At 42.3% G+C, this 15,614-nt stretch overlaps 1 protein-coding gene and 1 non-coding gene across 3 annotated transcripts in view; both read right to left on the reverse strand.

Annotated features, from left to right (window-relative positions):
* Nucleotides 1-2,982: 2,982 nt before the first annotated feature.
* On the reverse strand, nucleotides 2,983-3,059 carry trnas-uga (transfer RNA serine (anticodon UGA)). The gene has a single exon. It is a non-coding gene; the product is annotated as a tRNA-Ser (tRNA).
* A 6,673-nt stretch (nucleotides 3,060-9,732) lies between these two features.
* LOC106560284 (capping protein, Arp2/3 and myosin-I linker protein 3) overlaps nucleotides 9,733-15,614 on the reverse strand; it is a 41,338-nt gene continuing 35,456 nt past the window's right edge. For both annotated transcript variants that reach the window (XM_014123024.2, XM_014123023.2), the window contains exons 34-40: nucleotides 13,142-13,337; nucleotides 11,726-12,479; nucleotides 11,524-11,618; nucleotides 11,269-11,392; nucleotides 11,111-11,182; nucleotides 10,778-10,885; nucleotides 9,733-10,500 (exon numbers count right to left, since the gene is read on the reverse strand). In XM_014123024.2, the coding sequence (XP_013978499.1) occupies nucleotides 10,460-10,500; nucleotides 10,778-10,885; nucleotides 11,111-11,182; nucleotides 11,269-11,392; nucleotides 11,524-11,618; nucleotides 11,726-12,479; nucleotides 13,142-13,337 (1,390 nt within the window). In that variant the 3' untranslated portion in view covers nucleotides 9,733-10,459. The remainder of the gene's footprint in view (nucleotides 10,501-10,777; nucleotides 10,886-11,110; nucleotides 11,183-11,268; nucleotides 11,393-11,523; nucleotides 11,619-11,725; nucleotides 12,480-13,141; nucleotides 13,338-15,614) is intronic.

The following is a 15,614-nucleotide window of genomic DNA, read 5'->3' on the forward strand; positions in this document are numbered from 1 at the left end:
GTCAGCACAATAACTATTCGTTGGGAGCTTCATGAAATGGGTTTCCATGGCCGAGCAGCTGCACACAAGCGTAAGATCACCATGCGCAATGAACCCTGACCTCAACCTCACCGAACACCTTTGGGATGAATTGGAACGCCAACTGCAAACCAGGCCTAATCGCCCAACATCAGTGCCCAACTTCACTAATGCTTTTGTGGCTGAATGGAAGCAAGTCCCCATAGCAATGTTCCAACATCTAGTGGAAAGCCTTCCCAGAAGAGTGGAGGCTGTTATAGCTGTAAAGGAGGGACCAACTCCATATTAATGCCCATGAATTTGGAATGAGATGTTCGCAGGTGTCCACATACTTTTGGTCATGTAGTGTATTTCAATGTGAAAATGTTATGGGATTTGCTCCATTGGTTTTGTTGGTAGGCCTCCATTATGCTCAAATAGCCACAATAGCCTATTGGCTTCTGCCTAAAACTGTAAGGGTATTCTCACAACTTTCAAATTTCCACTCACAAGACATAACATTTGCTCAGTGCCCCAAAATATTAGAGGGAACATTGGACCTGAGGAATTAAAAGTGCAACATGGCCTGTTTTCTAACAGAGCAGGGCACTGACTGAGACAGATGGTGTGAGGCTGTGGTCTGGAGGTTCCCTCTAACTCCCTCTGATCCCACAGATACATGTCCTTATCCTGGCTAACTCTGTTACAAGCAGCAGGCTTACACGTCTCACCTCATAAGGGACCCCCCTCCCTCGCAGGATCTGTCTCCTTCACTCTCTATCTCACCTCCCATGCACCCAGTAAAGCCTGCCGTGCCCCTATTCTTCTGCTTTAGACATGAAAATGACAGATTTTGTCCACCCCTCTCCTACTATATATCCTGTGCCTATAACAATATTAAATAAAACATTGTACTGTAAAAAACACACAAGAAACACAAGTAACCATCAGGTAAAGAGTCAGATAATGTTCTACTACAAATAATTCATGGTTTCAGCCTTTAGTTGTTGCAATTTGTTCTCCTCTTGTTGTTTATTTCCCCAAATCAGTCTCCGTTATTCACTGTTGCAACAGTTGTTTATCGTCGAACACCCTCCCTCCCTCCCTCCCTCCCTCCCTCCCTCCCTCCCTCCCTCCCTCCCTCCCTCCCTCCCTCCCTCCCTCCCTCCCTCCCTCCCTCCCTCCCTCCCCTGTGTGTCTGTGTCTGTCAATCTCCTTATTATTGTAAAAGGGATCTAATCCACCACTTCAACTGTTAAACCCTACTGTATCTAGCCCATTTAAGTCTCCCTCCTTCACTCCCCCACCCCTCCCTCCGCTTTCCTCACAGAAATGGTGCATGTTTTGATATCATCTCTCAAAAACAGTAATTGTTTGGAATTTATAAAACTACTGCATTACAATATTACTGGTAGATTCCACATTTGATTAATCGATTTCACCCCACTTCATGGCCATGAGAGTTAGCAATGGAAAAAAAAACACTAGTTCTAGTACTATGACTGAGCTGTCTGGCATCGGTTTGTATAGTATGTATGTTGTTTGTCTTTGTGTGTGTCTGTGTATGTGTGTCCACTTGTTGAGTATTGTTGTGAGTGGGATTATCAGGCTAGTCAAGGGATTAGAGAGCTGATTCTGCTTCTGTAACTGGTGTCAGATTAACAGATACCCGCACTTTAATAAACCATCTGTAATGTAGACAAAAGCTGTCAATAGTCCGTCCATTCCCCATGCATCCCCCCCCGAAGTGTCTATACCCCACACAGATCAATGGTACTAAGTTATTTACCACATTCCAATGTTAATCACGATCACAGTACATGTTTTAATATGTGTTTCTATTAGATGTGTTGGCTCTTAACTTCACTCATCTTGATTCTAAAACTTCCCTACAATTATTTCCTAAATATCCGTACCTGTTCCATGTCGGGTATTCCTCACACTGTGCTACTATGTGCTGCAACTCACCTTTTCCACTTTTTGCCATGGCAATGATTCTTCATTTTAATTTGGATACTTGCAGATAACAGCTGTACCACTAAATCACCATTAGTTTCACCTGAATAGATGAATGACTAAAAAAACAGACACACAAAGAAAGACAGGGGGAGACAGACAGACAGACAGACAGACAGACAGACAGACAGACAGACAGACAGACAGACAGACAGACAGACAGACAGACAGACAGACAGACAGACAGACAGACAGACAGGAGAGAGAGATAAAAACATGGAGTAGACAGAGATGAGGAGGAAGAAAAGGATGAAGGGATTAAGGTGGTCGATAAATTGGATCCTGTCCCAGACTGCGAGATGACACTAAATCTGTTAATTCTCTCCCCTCACTATTCCTCCTCCCTCCATCCTCTATCTCTCCACCCTTCCCTTCATCGTTCATCTATCCCTCCGATCACTCTTCCCCTGGTTTATATTTATGCTACTCTGTAGAGCCTTTCAACACTCAATATCTAATTTAATACGCACATTATGGTCTTGTAATGCAATGCTAGGGAGATAGTTTTGTTAATTCTGTATAGCTATATTTCAATCTTTAAAATACCTTTAAGACAATCCCATAATACTGTACAACACTCAACGAACAGTTTTGACAAATCGATTGAGAAAAGGTTTTAAAAGATAGAAAAGGTCATCTTAAATGCTTGGCACTACATTTGGGGTTGAAGGTAATACTGTATATACACAGAGGGACAGGAACTCAATAGTAATTGCAGAGAATTGTAAAAGCATTATTTAAAGCCTGATAATGATTGTGATTACCGGTAGTCTTTTCAGCTGAGAGGGCGTCAGCTCTGTGTGGAGTGAGTCAACACATGTGCGACCTGTCAGACTCCGACACAGCGGGGGCACGGGTGGCACTCAGACACACACTATTTACATTTGACATTTTTAGTCATTTGGCAGACGCTCTTATCCAGAGCGACTTACAGTAGAGTGCATACATTTTTATTAAATTTTTACATACTGGCCCCCCGTGGGAATCGAACCTACAACCCTGGCGTTTCAAGCGCCATGCTCTACCAACTGAGCTACAGTGGGACCTATAACGTCTACTGTAAATTATTGATCACAACTAATCATACACATCAGTCACTGGCTGCCATTTCTCTTTACTATGGGTGTATAGAGCCCTATTATGAAAAAAAACACATAGGTACAAAGTGTAATTTGCTATAAGCCGGGTGATGGTACACAAGTGGGCATGAGGAGGTGACACATTTTTTTAAGTTTCAGGTGGAGCGTCTAACAATTGTGCTCATTGCAATTTTAATAGCTTTTTACTGGCAGTTTAAACAGAATTAATACATGATAGAATTGGGGAGGGTTTTTCAAACCCAAGTCTTTTCTGCCAAACTGTCTGCCATTGTTTGGATGTAATACCCAGCTACACTACCACCAAACACAAGGAATCCCTGAGGCCCTCTTGGAGTAACAACGCAGTGGACGTTACAGGAAGCCATGGGCATATCTAAAAGAGGCTGCTGTTTGGGCTCTGATGTAGCCCTGAAGGCAGTCATGCCTGTCATTAGGGTGACAGTTCCCATGACAACGGGCTGAACAGCTCACTCCTGACCTTTAGCAGACATGGTTATAATTACATTAAACTACATATCGTCATATCATCCCCGACCTTTCATAAACCGTTAGCCAGGGAACCAATTTAAACCTTTTCATCTACATGTTTCTTCTTATTATTATTGACTACCACTTAGCGGTGACAGACACTGCACTGTCAGAAAGTATGAATGAGGAACTTGAACCTGAACTAGGTTGCCTTTTTGTTCAAACCCAAAGCTCTCTAATAACAAGCCAAGTGCCAACACTGCAAAAAGTGAAATCTAAGCATACCTAAATATCTTATATTGAGTGATAATTCACTGGCAGTTTAAACAGAATTAATACATGATAGAATTGGGGAGGGTTTTGACACTAAATTAGTTTTTTCTACTTTTTTTTTTACCAAGATAAATTGTCTAACGTCTTTGGCAGATCCTTTAGCTTATTTTAACATTAAAAAAAGATTCATACAAGTGAATGAGGGCACAGATAAAAAATAAATAAAGTGTCTCAACAGTAGTGAATTCATCTTCAGAGTCAGATAATTGAATTCCATCTTTCTATGGGCTGTCAAACAAACTCCAAAGTAGAGCACAAAAACAGAAGTTACTTATGAAACCAACCCAGAAAGACTGTCATACTGAGAGTGCCTGGAATTTCAGAAAACAACACCCACCACCACAGTCGGCCTGCTCATTAGGCAGGATTATGAGCAGGCGTTTTCTGAGCTAAACTGACCAAGACGCACCTCCAACAACAACACATAAAACCTCACATAATTCTGCCCCAAAACAATGACAATTTCTCCCAACCAGTGGAATATGGGGTTTTTAGGTAAGCGCTGATGCCGCCCTTTGATAAGCAGTGCCCACTTTATCAAAGGCAGGGGAGCAAAAAAAATATTTTACTTGTCCATTCCCAGCGGGCCTCTGCAGCGCTCCACCAATGTTCTGTCCCCCTCCACCCCACCAAAAAAATCGAACATAAATCATGTAGCAGATTTGGATATGGTAGAAAGAGTATGTGTCCTTTTCTGTACAGTGGCGATTCTAGACCATTTAAACTGGGGGGGCCAAGCTGGGGCCAGTTGTACTGTTAGATGGGCCAGTTACATTAGACGTTATTGTTGTCATATCGTTTTCTTCACTTCACATTAGCAGGCAAAAGACCATGTTTATAATCATTAGTGTTCCACGTTGCCACTGTCTAATAACGGATGTAAAAAAAGAACGATAGCAAAAATTAGTTATGTAAAAATTATTATTTCATACTCCAAATTTAGGGGGGCCACAAGGGGGTCCAAAATTGTTGTCACAGGGGCACTGCCCCCCCCTCAGAACCGCCCCTGTTTCTGTAGTCTACAGGCTGGAGATAACATGTATGACAATGTAATGAGAAGGACACTATTTACATCATTCGGGTTTCAAATAGTCTAACCTAAATTGTGCTCAAACAAATAAAAGAAATCGCTGTGATGTTAACAAACAGCATATCCTAAAATCAGGACAGGTCAAAGTAAAATGGATAATACAGAAAAGACAATCATAACTGTTGTCCAGGAGTTTCACCCCATTGTCATGATCAGTGGTTTGAAGTTTGTATCCTTAATTTTTTGACAAGCTGATCAATGCGAAAAACCAAATACTTTTGCATTTCCCGCTGTGTAAACACATTGCAAATAGGCTCGCGATAACTCCTGAAAAAGTTGGGTAACTGATATTCAGAGCGTAAATAGCCAAATTGATTAGTCACTGGAATCAGGACTAATAAAGTCAATGTAATGGCCTGTTTTACAAATGGTGAGCCTACAACATGGAATGGCATTCATACATTTCCATTGCGGGTCTACATGGTAGGCTACACCCCAGCAAGCACGAGCCGACGTCTTTTGGACATTGTTTTTCGGTGTTTTACAAATGGAACGCTTACCACATAGATGAGCATTCATAAAATGTAATTTCAGGCAACACTGAAGGCTACACATCAGTAGGCACTGACCGAAGCCGACGTCTTTTTTTTGGTGCAGTTCCAGACTGGCCTTGATTTCCACATCCACAGACATTGGTTTTTGGTCCGGTCCAGCCCAAATCTGAACCAATCATAGACGTCTATGTTTGAACCTCACCAAATCTGAATTAATCATAAATGTCTATGTTTGGTTCAGATTTGGTGAGGTCCAGACCGGCCTTGATTTCAACGTCCACGGATATAGATTTTTGGTCCAGTCCAGACCAAATCTGAACCAATCATAGACGTCTATGTACGGTTCAGATTTTGTCCGGTCTGGACCGGCCTTTATTTGGCCCAAACATAGACATCTACGGACTCCTGAGTGGTGCAGCGGTCTAAGGCACTGCGTCTCAGTGCTTGAGGAGCCATTACAGACACCCTGGTTCGAATCCAGGCTGTATCACAACCGGTTATGATTGGGAGTCCCATATGGCAGTGCTCAATTGGCCCAGCATCTCGGTTTGGCCGGTGTAGGCCATCATTGTAAATAAGAATTTGTTCTTAACTGACTTGCCTAGTTAAATAAAGGTTACACTTTGAAAAATCTATAAATTACATATTTTCAACTTTCATTCAGAACCAAAAATTTGCCTGATTTCAACATCTGGGAAATGACATATTTTGAATATCCAGAAAAGGAGTGTTTTCAACTTTAATTCAGAGTCGAAAATGAACTTCATTTAAACTTCTGGAAAATACGTATTTTCCAACGTCCTGAAAAGACGCCTTTTCAACGTCCTGGAAAATATGTACACTGCTCAAAAAAATAAAGAGAACACTTAAACAACACAATGTAACTCCAAGTCAATCAATCTTCTGTGAAATCAAACTGTCCACTTAGGAAGCAACACTGATTGACAATACATTTCACATGCTGTTGTGCAAATGGAATAGACAACAGGTGGAAATTATAGGCAATTAGCAAGACACCCCCAATAAGGAGTGGTTCTGCAGGTGGGGACCACAGACCACTTCTCAGTTCCGATGCTTCCTGGCTGATGTTTTGGTCACTTTTGAATGCTGGCGGTGCTTTCACTCTAGTGGTAGCATGAGACGGAGTCTACAACCCACACAAGTGGCTCAGGTAGTGCAGCTCATCCAGGATGGCACATCAATGCGAGCTGTGGCAAGAAGGTTTGCTGTGTCTGTCAGCGTAGTGTCCAGAGCATGGAGGCGCTACCAGGAGACAGGCCAGTACATCAGGAGACGTGGAGGAGGCCGTAGGAGGGCAACAACCCAGCAGCAGGACCGCTACCTCCACCTTTGTGCAAGGAGGAGCAGGAGAAGCACTGCCAGAGCCCTGCAAAATGACCTCCAGCAGGCCACAAATGTGCATGTGTCTGCTCAAACGGTCAGAAACAGACTCCATGAGGGTGGTATGAGGGCCCGACGTCCACAGGTGGGGGTTGTGCTTACAGCCCAACACCGTGCAGGACGTTTGGCATTTGCCAGAGAACACCAGGATTGGCAAATTCACCACTGGCGCCCTGTGCTCTTCACAGATGAAAGCAGGTTCACACTGAGCACGTGACAGACGTGACAGAGTCTGGAGAGGCCGTGGAGAATGTTCGGCTGCCTGCAACATCCTCCAGCATGACCGGTTTGGTCAGTCATGGTGTGGGGTGGCATTTCCTTGGGGGGCCGCACAGCCCTCCATGTGCTCGCCAGAGGTAGCCTGACTGCCATTAGGTACCGAGATGAGATCCTCAGACCCCTTGTGAGACCATATGCTGGTGCGGTTGGCCCTGGGTTCCTCCTAATGCAAGACAATGCTAGACCTCATGTGGCTGGAGTGTGTCAGCAGTTCCTGCAAGAGGAAGGCATTGATGCTATGGACTGGCCCGCCCGTTCCCCAGACCTGAATCCAATTGAGCACATCTGGGACATCATGTCTCGCTCCATCCACCAACGCCACGTTGCACCACAGACTGTCCAGCAGTTGGCGGATGCTTTAGTCCAGGTCTGGGAGGAGATCCCTCAGGAGACCATCCGCCACCTCATCAGGAGCATGCCCAGGCGTTGTAGGGAGGTCATACAGGCACGTGAAGGCCACACACACTACTGAGCCTCATTTTGACTTGTTTTAAGGACATTACATCAAAGTTGAATCAGCCTGTAGTGTGGTTTTCCACTTTAATTTTCAGTGTAACTCCAAATCCAGACCTCCTGGGTTGATAAATTGGATTTCCATTGATTATTTTTGTGTTATTTTGTTGTCAGCACATTCAACTATGTAAAGAAAAAAGTATTTAATAAGATTATTTCTTTCATTCAGATCTAGGATGTGTTGTTTAAGTGTTCCCTTTATTTTTTTGAGCAGTATATTTTAAACATATGTAAAATATATTTTCACCTTTCATTCAAAACCTAAATTGAACTTAACTTCAACATCTGGAAAATACGTATTTTCAACATTATTTTGCTAACTGGGACTATTCTAGTTTTGCAGGGGGTGCATTTTTTGGTTTCGCCTATGGCGGCAGAACGACAAGGACCTGCCCTGCCCACCACAATATATGATTTGATGGTATACTCCTAGAACTATGGGAGAGCCTGAACCATTTAGAACATTCTAGCCCTACCTAGTCTCTTTTTGTCTATGGTTGTGTGTGTACAGTAGAGGTACAGATAAAATATACTGTATATTATTCCCCTGCATATGTCAGTGTTTCTGAATACATTTATCTCTGTATTGGTGTCTCTGTATCTAATTTCCACAACATTCTTTGTGTTGTCTGTGTTTCTCATAAACTTGGTGTAGTATACAGTACAGTATCCATTACCCTAATGTGTCTGTGGGTCTGTCCCTTTGTCTATCCTGTTTTTTCACCCAGATCCCTCCTCAAGCTATACAGTACAGGGACTAAAATGGGTTAAAGATGTTTAGATGCTGCACAGTGTGCACATTGCTCTGCTTTCATCCCTTTTATTTCCATGCTCTCTCCCTTTCCCAGTATTCTGTATGATATGTGATTATGTTGCTTGGTAACGGTAAAATAATAACTCTGGGTAGGATTGATACAGGCTTCTCCTGTTATGGATGATGTGTCTTCCCAACAACTGGAAGAGGGAAGCACAAACACAACAGATACTCTCGAATACATACTTCGTCATCCTGACTCAACGTGATCAAGTTATTGTTGGTACCAAACCTGTCCTGATAACCTGCCTTACCCTGGCTGTATTTCATTTGGAACTACAACATTTTTTGGTATAAGTTGTTAGTAATATAAATGAAGGTAAATGTAGCCTAATACAATACTTCCCTTCGTATTGAGAGATGGTTGAACAGTGAGCCCAGACAGTCAAATTAAATAAATATGTCCAAGACAGGATATTAAAGTAAGTGTTGATGTCTCTAATCACGATGATTAACTGCCAAGTGCGTGAAAGCCAATGATAAAAGAGATCAATATAAGATACAGTGTCTTTTCTCAGTCGGCTCCCCGCCCACCCACCCATTCATTCCAACCTCAATATAAGAAGTTAGGCAGGGTAGGTGATTTATGAGAAGCATCTTTTCAAGTTTTAGTTACAGTTTATAGAAGCAGCTTATCAATTTCCATATGCATAGCTCGTTAGTATGTCTCCTGGCATCACAGCGTACTTAGCACACCAGCCAGCCAATATTTGACTCATTCCACCATCTTTAGAAATAAGGCAATGACATGGTTGCTAATGGCAACCAGCAAGACTTCTCAGCAGCTCATGTGTTTGGTATTCAATAGGCTGCGTTTACACAGGCAGTTCAACTCTGATATTTTTTCCACTTATTGGTCTTTTGACCAATCACATCAGATCGTTTCACATCCCATCTTTTTCAGAGCTGTTCTGATTGGTCAAAAGACCAACTAGTGAAAAAAAAGATCAGAATTGGGCTGCCTGTGTGAACGCAGCCTATGAGTCTTTCTGTCACTGAGTGGTCCTCCTCTCATTCGTTGTGGTTGGTCGCCATCTGCTGTTAGAGAGAATTACAGGAGACCTACTGTAGATGCCACTCTGCTGGTTGAGATAATATAACCCAGTGTGGTATTACTGTGGTTAAGGCATAATGAATTCAGCTTAGAAGGTAGAAATCCTTTACCTGTTCATTATCCTATTACGAACCAAACCATAAAAAATAGAACATTTTCAATGTGTCTTCCAGTATAGCATTTTTATTCATTCATACAGTATACTCATACGTAATTTTTCAATTGAATTGTTCTATAAAATATATTACCTTTCAGTCCATGACAGCAGAACTAGATAGAAATAATCAAGTTTCATTTAATAATAAGCAACCAATCATTTTTAGGTTTCAAACATGGCAATCAATGTTCACAGCAGTCAAAATGCATAACATTCTAATAAAGTCAAATTCCTTTCTTTAGTCCAGCTTAGCCACATAGCTTAGTTTATATGAATAATACAAAATAAAGTGTAACTCTGAATAATGATAATAACAACGTTCCAATGTTTGGCCCCTTGGCATTATAGCATGACAGTGTTTTGGCAATTCTTTAAGTGCAGACAACAATGAATTTGATGTTCAAAAGTAGAAAGTACCATTTTGAATAGCTGGAAAACAGTTCAGCAGGTTTCCATTGAGATGACAGGAAAACAGACAGCGAAGGCAAGGTACAGACAGAGACAGACTAGTAATAGGCTGTGTGTGTTCCAATAATAATGCAGTAGGTAAGTGATGGTTGGCGATGTCCTTATCATTTTGCACTCTCAGCCATTTATCTTCCCCTCCCCCTCGATCTGTGTCCCCTCTCTAGAGTCTAGATTTTCCCTCCTATCTCCCTCCTCTTCACATTGGACAAAATGCTGCCCAGTTGTCATGACAACCCCATGGCTGGTCAGTCTGAAGCAGCTGAATTCCATCGCCATCACAACAGCTCGCTGTTACCAGACGCTAAGTTGACACTGTCTGGAAGAGAATCCAACGAGAAGCATTCCTGATTAATCTCATAAAACACGATTTGTTCAGATAATTAACAACAACGGAGTCATGTTTGAATTCTATTCCGACCGAAGGTGATTGAAAGCGTTGCTTAGTTTTAGTCTGAAACAAAAACGCATGCACACACACACGCACACACAAACTTAGCTGTATCCCAAGAAATGTAGCTGTTTTTATGCATAATGTACGAGAGGAAACACATGCTCACATTTACTCACAAACACATAAAGAGAGAAAGACATACCAGGATAGTCCAAGGATTTGTTTCTGTTCTGGGGTAGTCTAGGTTTTTTCACAGGGGGTTTGCGATTTGGGGGCTTCTCAAGATTATTAGGGCTATCCCTGTCAGTGCCTGGGGTAAATGAAAACAGGAAATACAAGGTAACAGTCATACAGGGTGTGATCATGAGACACATTAATCCACACACACACACACACACACACACACACACACACACACACACACACACACACACACACACACACACACACACACACACACACACACACACACACACACACGGACAATAGACAGACAGACACGCTGACAGATACACCTGTCTATCAGCCGGTCTACCTGTGTCACAAGACATAGCCTTTCTGTTCCTCTGGGGTTTCACGTGGGCTTGAGGCCTCACTGCTTCCTCACCTGCACACCATAGATCATCGTCAGTCATACACTGTCATTCTCTTTGACTATAATGACAAAATTATATTGGCTTAATTTGTTAATACCTTGGCTGACAGCCCTGTAGGCCAATCCCAGCAATGGCTTTCTGAATGCAGATGATGCAGGAGGCCGGATCGGCCTTTCATTGGCATACTCGTTTAGAGAAGACACATAGGATGATGTTTTTGGCTGAAAATAAATGGGGCACAAAACCAATAAAATTATGAATTAATATCTAAACATAACCACACACATATCCACCAGTATACTAATGTATTCACATAAACAAGACAGCCAGAAGAATATGAAAAGACAGACACCTTTTCAGGAATGGGAGGAGGCTGTCCCTCTGCATCTCTGTCTCTCTCTTTCCTTTCCATTCTTCCACCATCCCTCTCTCCGCCTGCTTCCTCCTCTGCACCAGAAGATAAAGATGGAGTAATAATATCACACTCTGCAATATTATAAATAATGAAACAGATACATTAAATCAACACGGTGTGGAAGAGAAGGGTGCAGTACCAGAGCTCTCCTGTAGATGTCTCTGTCTCAGTTTGGACAGGTTGGGTTTGCTGCTCTGGGGAGGAGGGTCTGGTTTAGATGCACTCGTAGAAACCCGTCCAGGGGGAACCCCTCCACCATCCCTCCATCCTTCCACCTGTCCTACAGCAGTGTCTGAGCGCAGGTGTCTGTCCATCTGTGTGTCAGAGTACTTCTGTCTGTCCATGTTTTTCTGAGAGTCAGTCTCACTTTTAGGTGATGGAGTCCTGTCTGATGGGTAAGGGGGCAGAGGACTCTGAGCCAGATGTTGTCTCTGGGCTTGTCTGTCAGTCTGTCTGCCTGACTGCCTGCTGTCTATCCACTGTCTGTCTATCTGTATGTCTTTCGGTCGACCCTCTGCCCACGTTCTGTCTGTCTGTTGTCTGCTCACCGTCCACTGTCTATGTCGATCAAACTGTCTGTCCATCTGTCTCGGTGTGTGTCTGTCAACTGTCCACTGTCTTTCCATGTGTCTATCTGCATGCCTTCTCTCCGTCCAATATCTGTCCATCTGTCTTTCTGCCGTTCTTCCCTCTGTCCATGTTTTGTCTGACAGTCTGTCCTCTGGCCAGTGCCGTTCAGCCTGTCTGTCAGCCGGTCTTATTAATGTCCTCTCTCTGTCTGTGTGATTCCCCTCTGTCCACTGTCTGTCCACCCATCTGTCCTCTGTCCACTGTCTGTCCACCTGTCTGTCTGTATCTGCAGGTTGCTCGTGCTCTGTCTCTAGCTCCGATTGCTGTAAAAAACACAGAGGAAAGATGGGAAGAGATATAATCATGAATTCGTCAACCAGTACGAGTTCAAGTTGTAATGTCACATGCACAAGTACAGTGAAATGCCTTTCTTGCAAACTCAAAACCCAACAATGCAATAATCAATAACACTGTAACAATGAAAAAAACACGAGAAATAAGAAATACACAATAAAATAAGTAAGTAAGTAAGTAAGCAATCAAGCATACATGTGCAGGGATACTGGAGTGATGGAAGTAGATATGTATTGGGGGGGGGGGGTAAGGGGACCAGGCAACAGGATATAAGATAAACAGAGTAGCAGCAGCTTATATGTGAGTGTGTAGAGTCAGAATAAATGTATGTGCATATTATGTGTGAGAGAGCAAACGATGGAGTGAGTGTGTGTGTGTGTTGGATTGACAGTGTGTATGGGTGTGTAGGGCAGTGCAAAAATGTAAATAAAAAGTCAATAAAGATACAAGGTTAACTCAGATAGTCCGTGTAGCTATTTTGTTATCTATTTATCAGTCGTATTGCTTGGGGATAGAAGCTGTTCAAGAGCCTGTTGGTGTCAGATCTGATGCACCGGTACCTCTTGCCGTGCAGGAGCAGAGAAAATAGGGGGAGTGTTTTGTACCACAAGTGATACAGCATATACTGTACCTGGCTGGGTGAGTAGAAGGGGTGTCTGCTACCTGGCATGCCAGGCTGTGGTGGTATGCTCTGCACTGGCTGCAGGCTCAGGCCCACTGGCTCCTCCAACCTCTGGTCCTCCACATCACCCCCCTCACCAGGAGAGCCTGTCCTGGCAGCAGAGAGAGGGGGCTGCAGCAGCGTGTAGACATTCTCAGTGGCTGTCCTGAGAGAGAGAGAGAGAGAGAAGAGGACAGTCAGAGAAACAATGAGAGTCAATCAATAATTTGCTCTGTGGCCCCTGGATTGTATTTGATTTAGTGTGGACAACAAATGAGCCTCTTTTTTTTCTAACCCAGCAGGCTATGTTATAATAATGTTATAATAGTGGCAGTAGTGGAAAAAGTACCACATTTTCATACTTGAGTAAAAGCAAAGATACCTTAATAGAAAATGAAAGTAAAGTAAAAGTCACCCAGTAAAATCCTACTTGAGTAAACGCGAAAATGTATTTGGTTTTAAATATACTTAAGTATCAAAAGTGAATGTAATTGCTAAAATACACTTAAGTATCAAAAGCATAGATCATTTCAAATTCCTTATATTAAGCAAACCAGACATCACAATTGTCTTATTTTTTTTTACATTTATGGATAGCCAGGTGCACACTCCAACACTCAGACATAATTTACAAACAAAGAATGTGTTTAGTGAGTCCGCCAGATCAGATACAGTAGGGATGTCCAGGGATTCTCTTTAAAAGACATGAATTTAACCATTTTCCTGTGCTGCTATGCATTCAAAATGTAACAATAACTTTTGGGTGTCAGGGAAAATGTATGGAGTAGAAAGTACATTATTTTCTTTAGAAATGTAGTGGAGTAAAAGTAAAAGTTTTCAAAAATATAAATAGTAAAGTAAAGTACAGTACCCCAAAAAACTACTTAAGTAGTACTTTAAAGTATTTTTACCTAAGTACTTTACATCCACTGAATATTGGGATAGAACACACACACACAAGGGCAGCAGATGACACCAGTGTGTGTACACAGATGAAGATGACAGCTGTTGCCCTTCTATCACTCAGATTATGAGATGCAACAGAATGGTGATGCAGTATATATATATCACACACACACACACACACACACACACACACACACACACACACACACACACACACACACACACACACACACACACACACACACACACACACACACATATATATACAAACACATACATATATACACACACATACACACACTGCATCACCATTCTGTTACATCTCAATCTGAGTGATAGAAGGGCAACAGCTGTCATCTTCATCTGTGTACACACACTGGTGTCACACACTGGTGTCATCTGCTGCCCTTGCGGAAAAAACCCCCACATGAATTTCACATGTGATCTTATGTGAAGTTACTGTGATAACACAAAACTTGGTATTTTATTAGGATCCCCATTAGCTGTTGTGAAAGCCGCAGCTCCTCTTCCTGGGGTCCACACAGAACATGAAACATGACATTATACAGTACATTAATAGACAAGAACAGCTCAAGGACAGGACTACATCAAATTAAAAACGGCACACAGCCTACATATCAATACATACACACACAATATCTAGGTCAAATAGGGGAGAGGAGTTGTGCCGTGAGATATTGCTTTATCTGTTTTTTGAAACCAGGTCTGCTGTTCATTTGACCAATATGAGATTTTTATTTAACCTTTATTTAACTAGGCAAGTCAGTTAAGAACAAATTCTTATTTTCAATAACGGCCTAGGAACAGTGGGTTAACTGCCTTGTTCAGGGGCAGATGAGGAGTTCCACGCAATAATGCCTCGATATAATACTGTATGATTTCTTACATTTGTTCTGGACCTGGGGACTATGAAAAGATACCTGGTGGCATGTCTGGTGGGGTAAGTGTATGTGTCAGAGCTGTGTGAAAGTTGACTATGCAAACAATTTGGAATTTTCAACACATTGTTTCTTATAAAAAGAAGTGATGCAGTCCGTCTCTCCTCAACTCTTAGCCAAGAGAGGCTGGCATGCATAGTATTTATATTAGCCTCCTGATTACAATGAAGAGCAAGACATGCCACTCTGTTCTGGGCCAGCTGCAGCTTAACTAGGTCTTTCTTAGCCGCACTTGACCACATGGCTGGACAGTAATCAAGATAAGACAAAAACTAGAGCCTGCAGGACTTGCTTTGTGGAGTGCGGTGTCAAAAAAGCAGAACATACAGTGAGAAGAAAAAGTATGTGAACCCTTTAGAATTACCTGGATTTATGCATAAATTGGTCATAACATTTTCTGATCTTCATCTAAGTCACAACAATAGACAACACAGTCTGCGTAAACTAATAACACACAAACAATTATAATGTTCCATGTCTTTATTGAACACACCGTGTAAACATTCACAGTGCAGGGTGGGAAAAGTATGTGAACCCTTGGATTTAATAACAGGTTGACCCTCCTTTGGCAGCAATAA

This window comes from Salmo salar, chromosome ssa10 (assembly GCF_905237065.1).
Source record: "Salmo salar chromosome ssa10, Ssal_v3.1, whole genome shotgun sequence".
NCBI classification, from domain to species: Eukaryota; Metazoa; Chordata; class Actinopteri; order Salmoniformes; family Salmonidae; genus Salmo; species Salmo salar.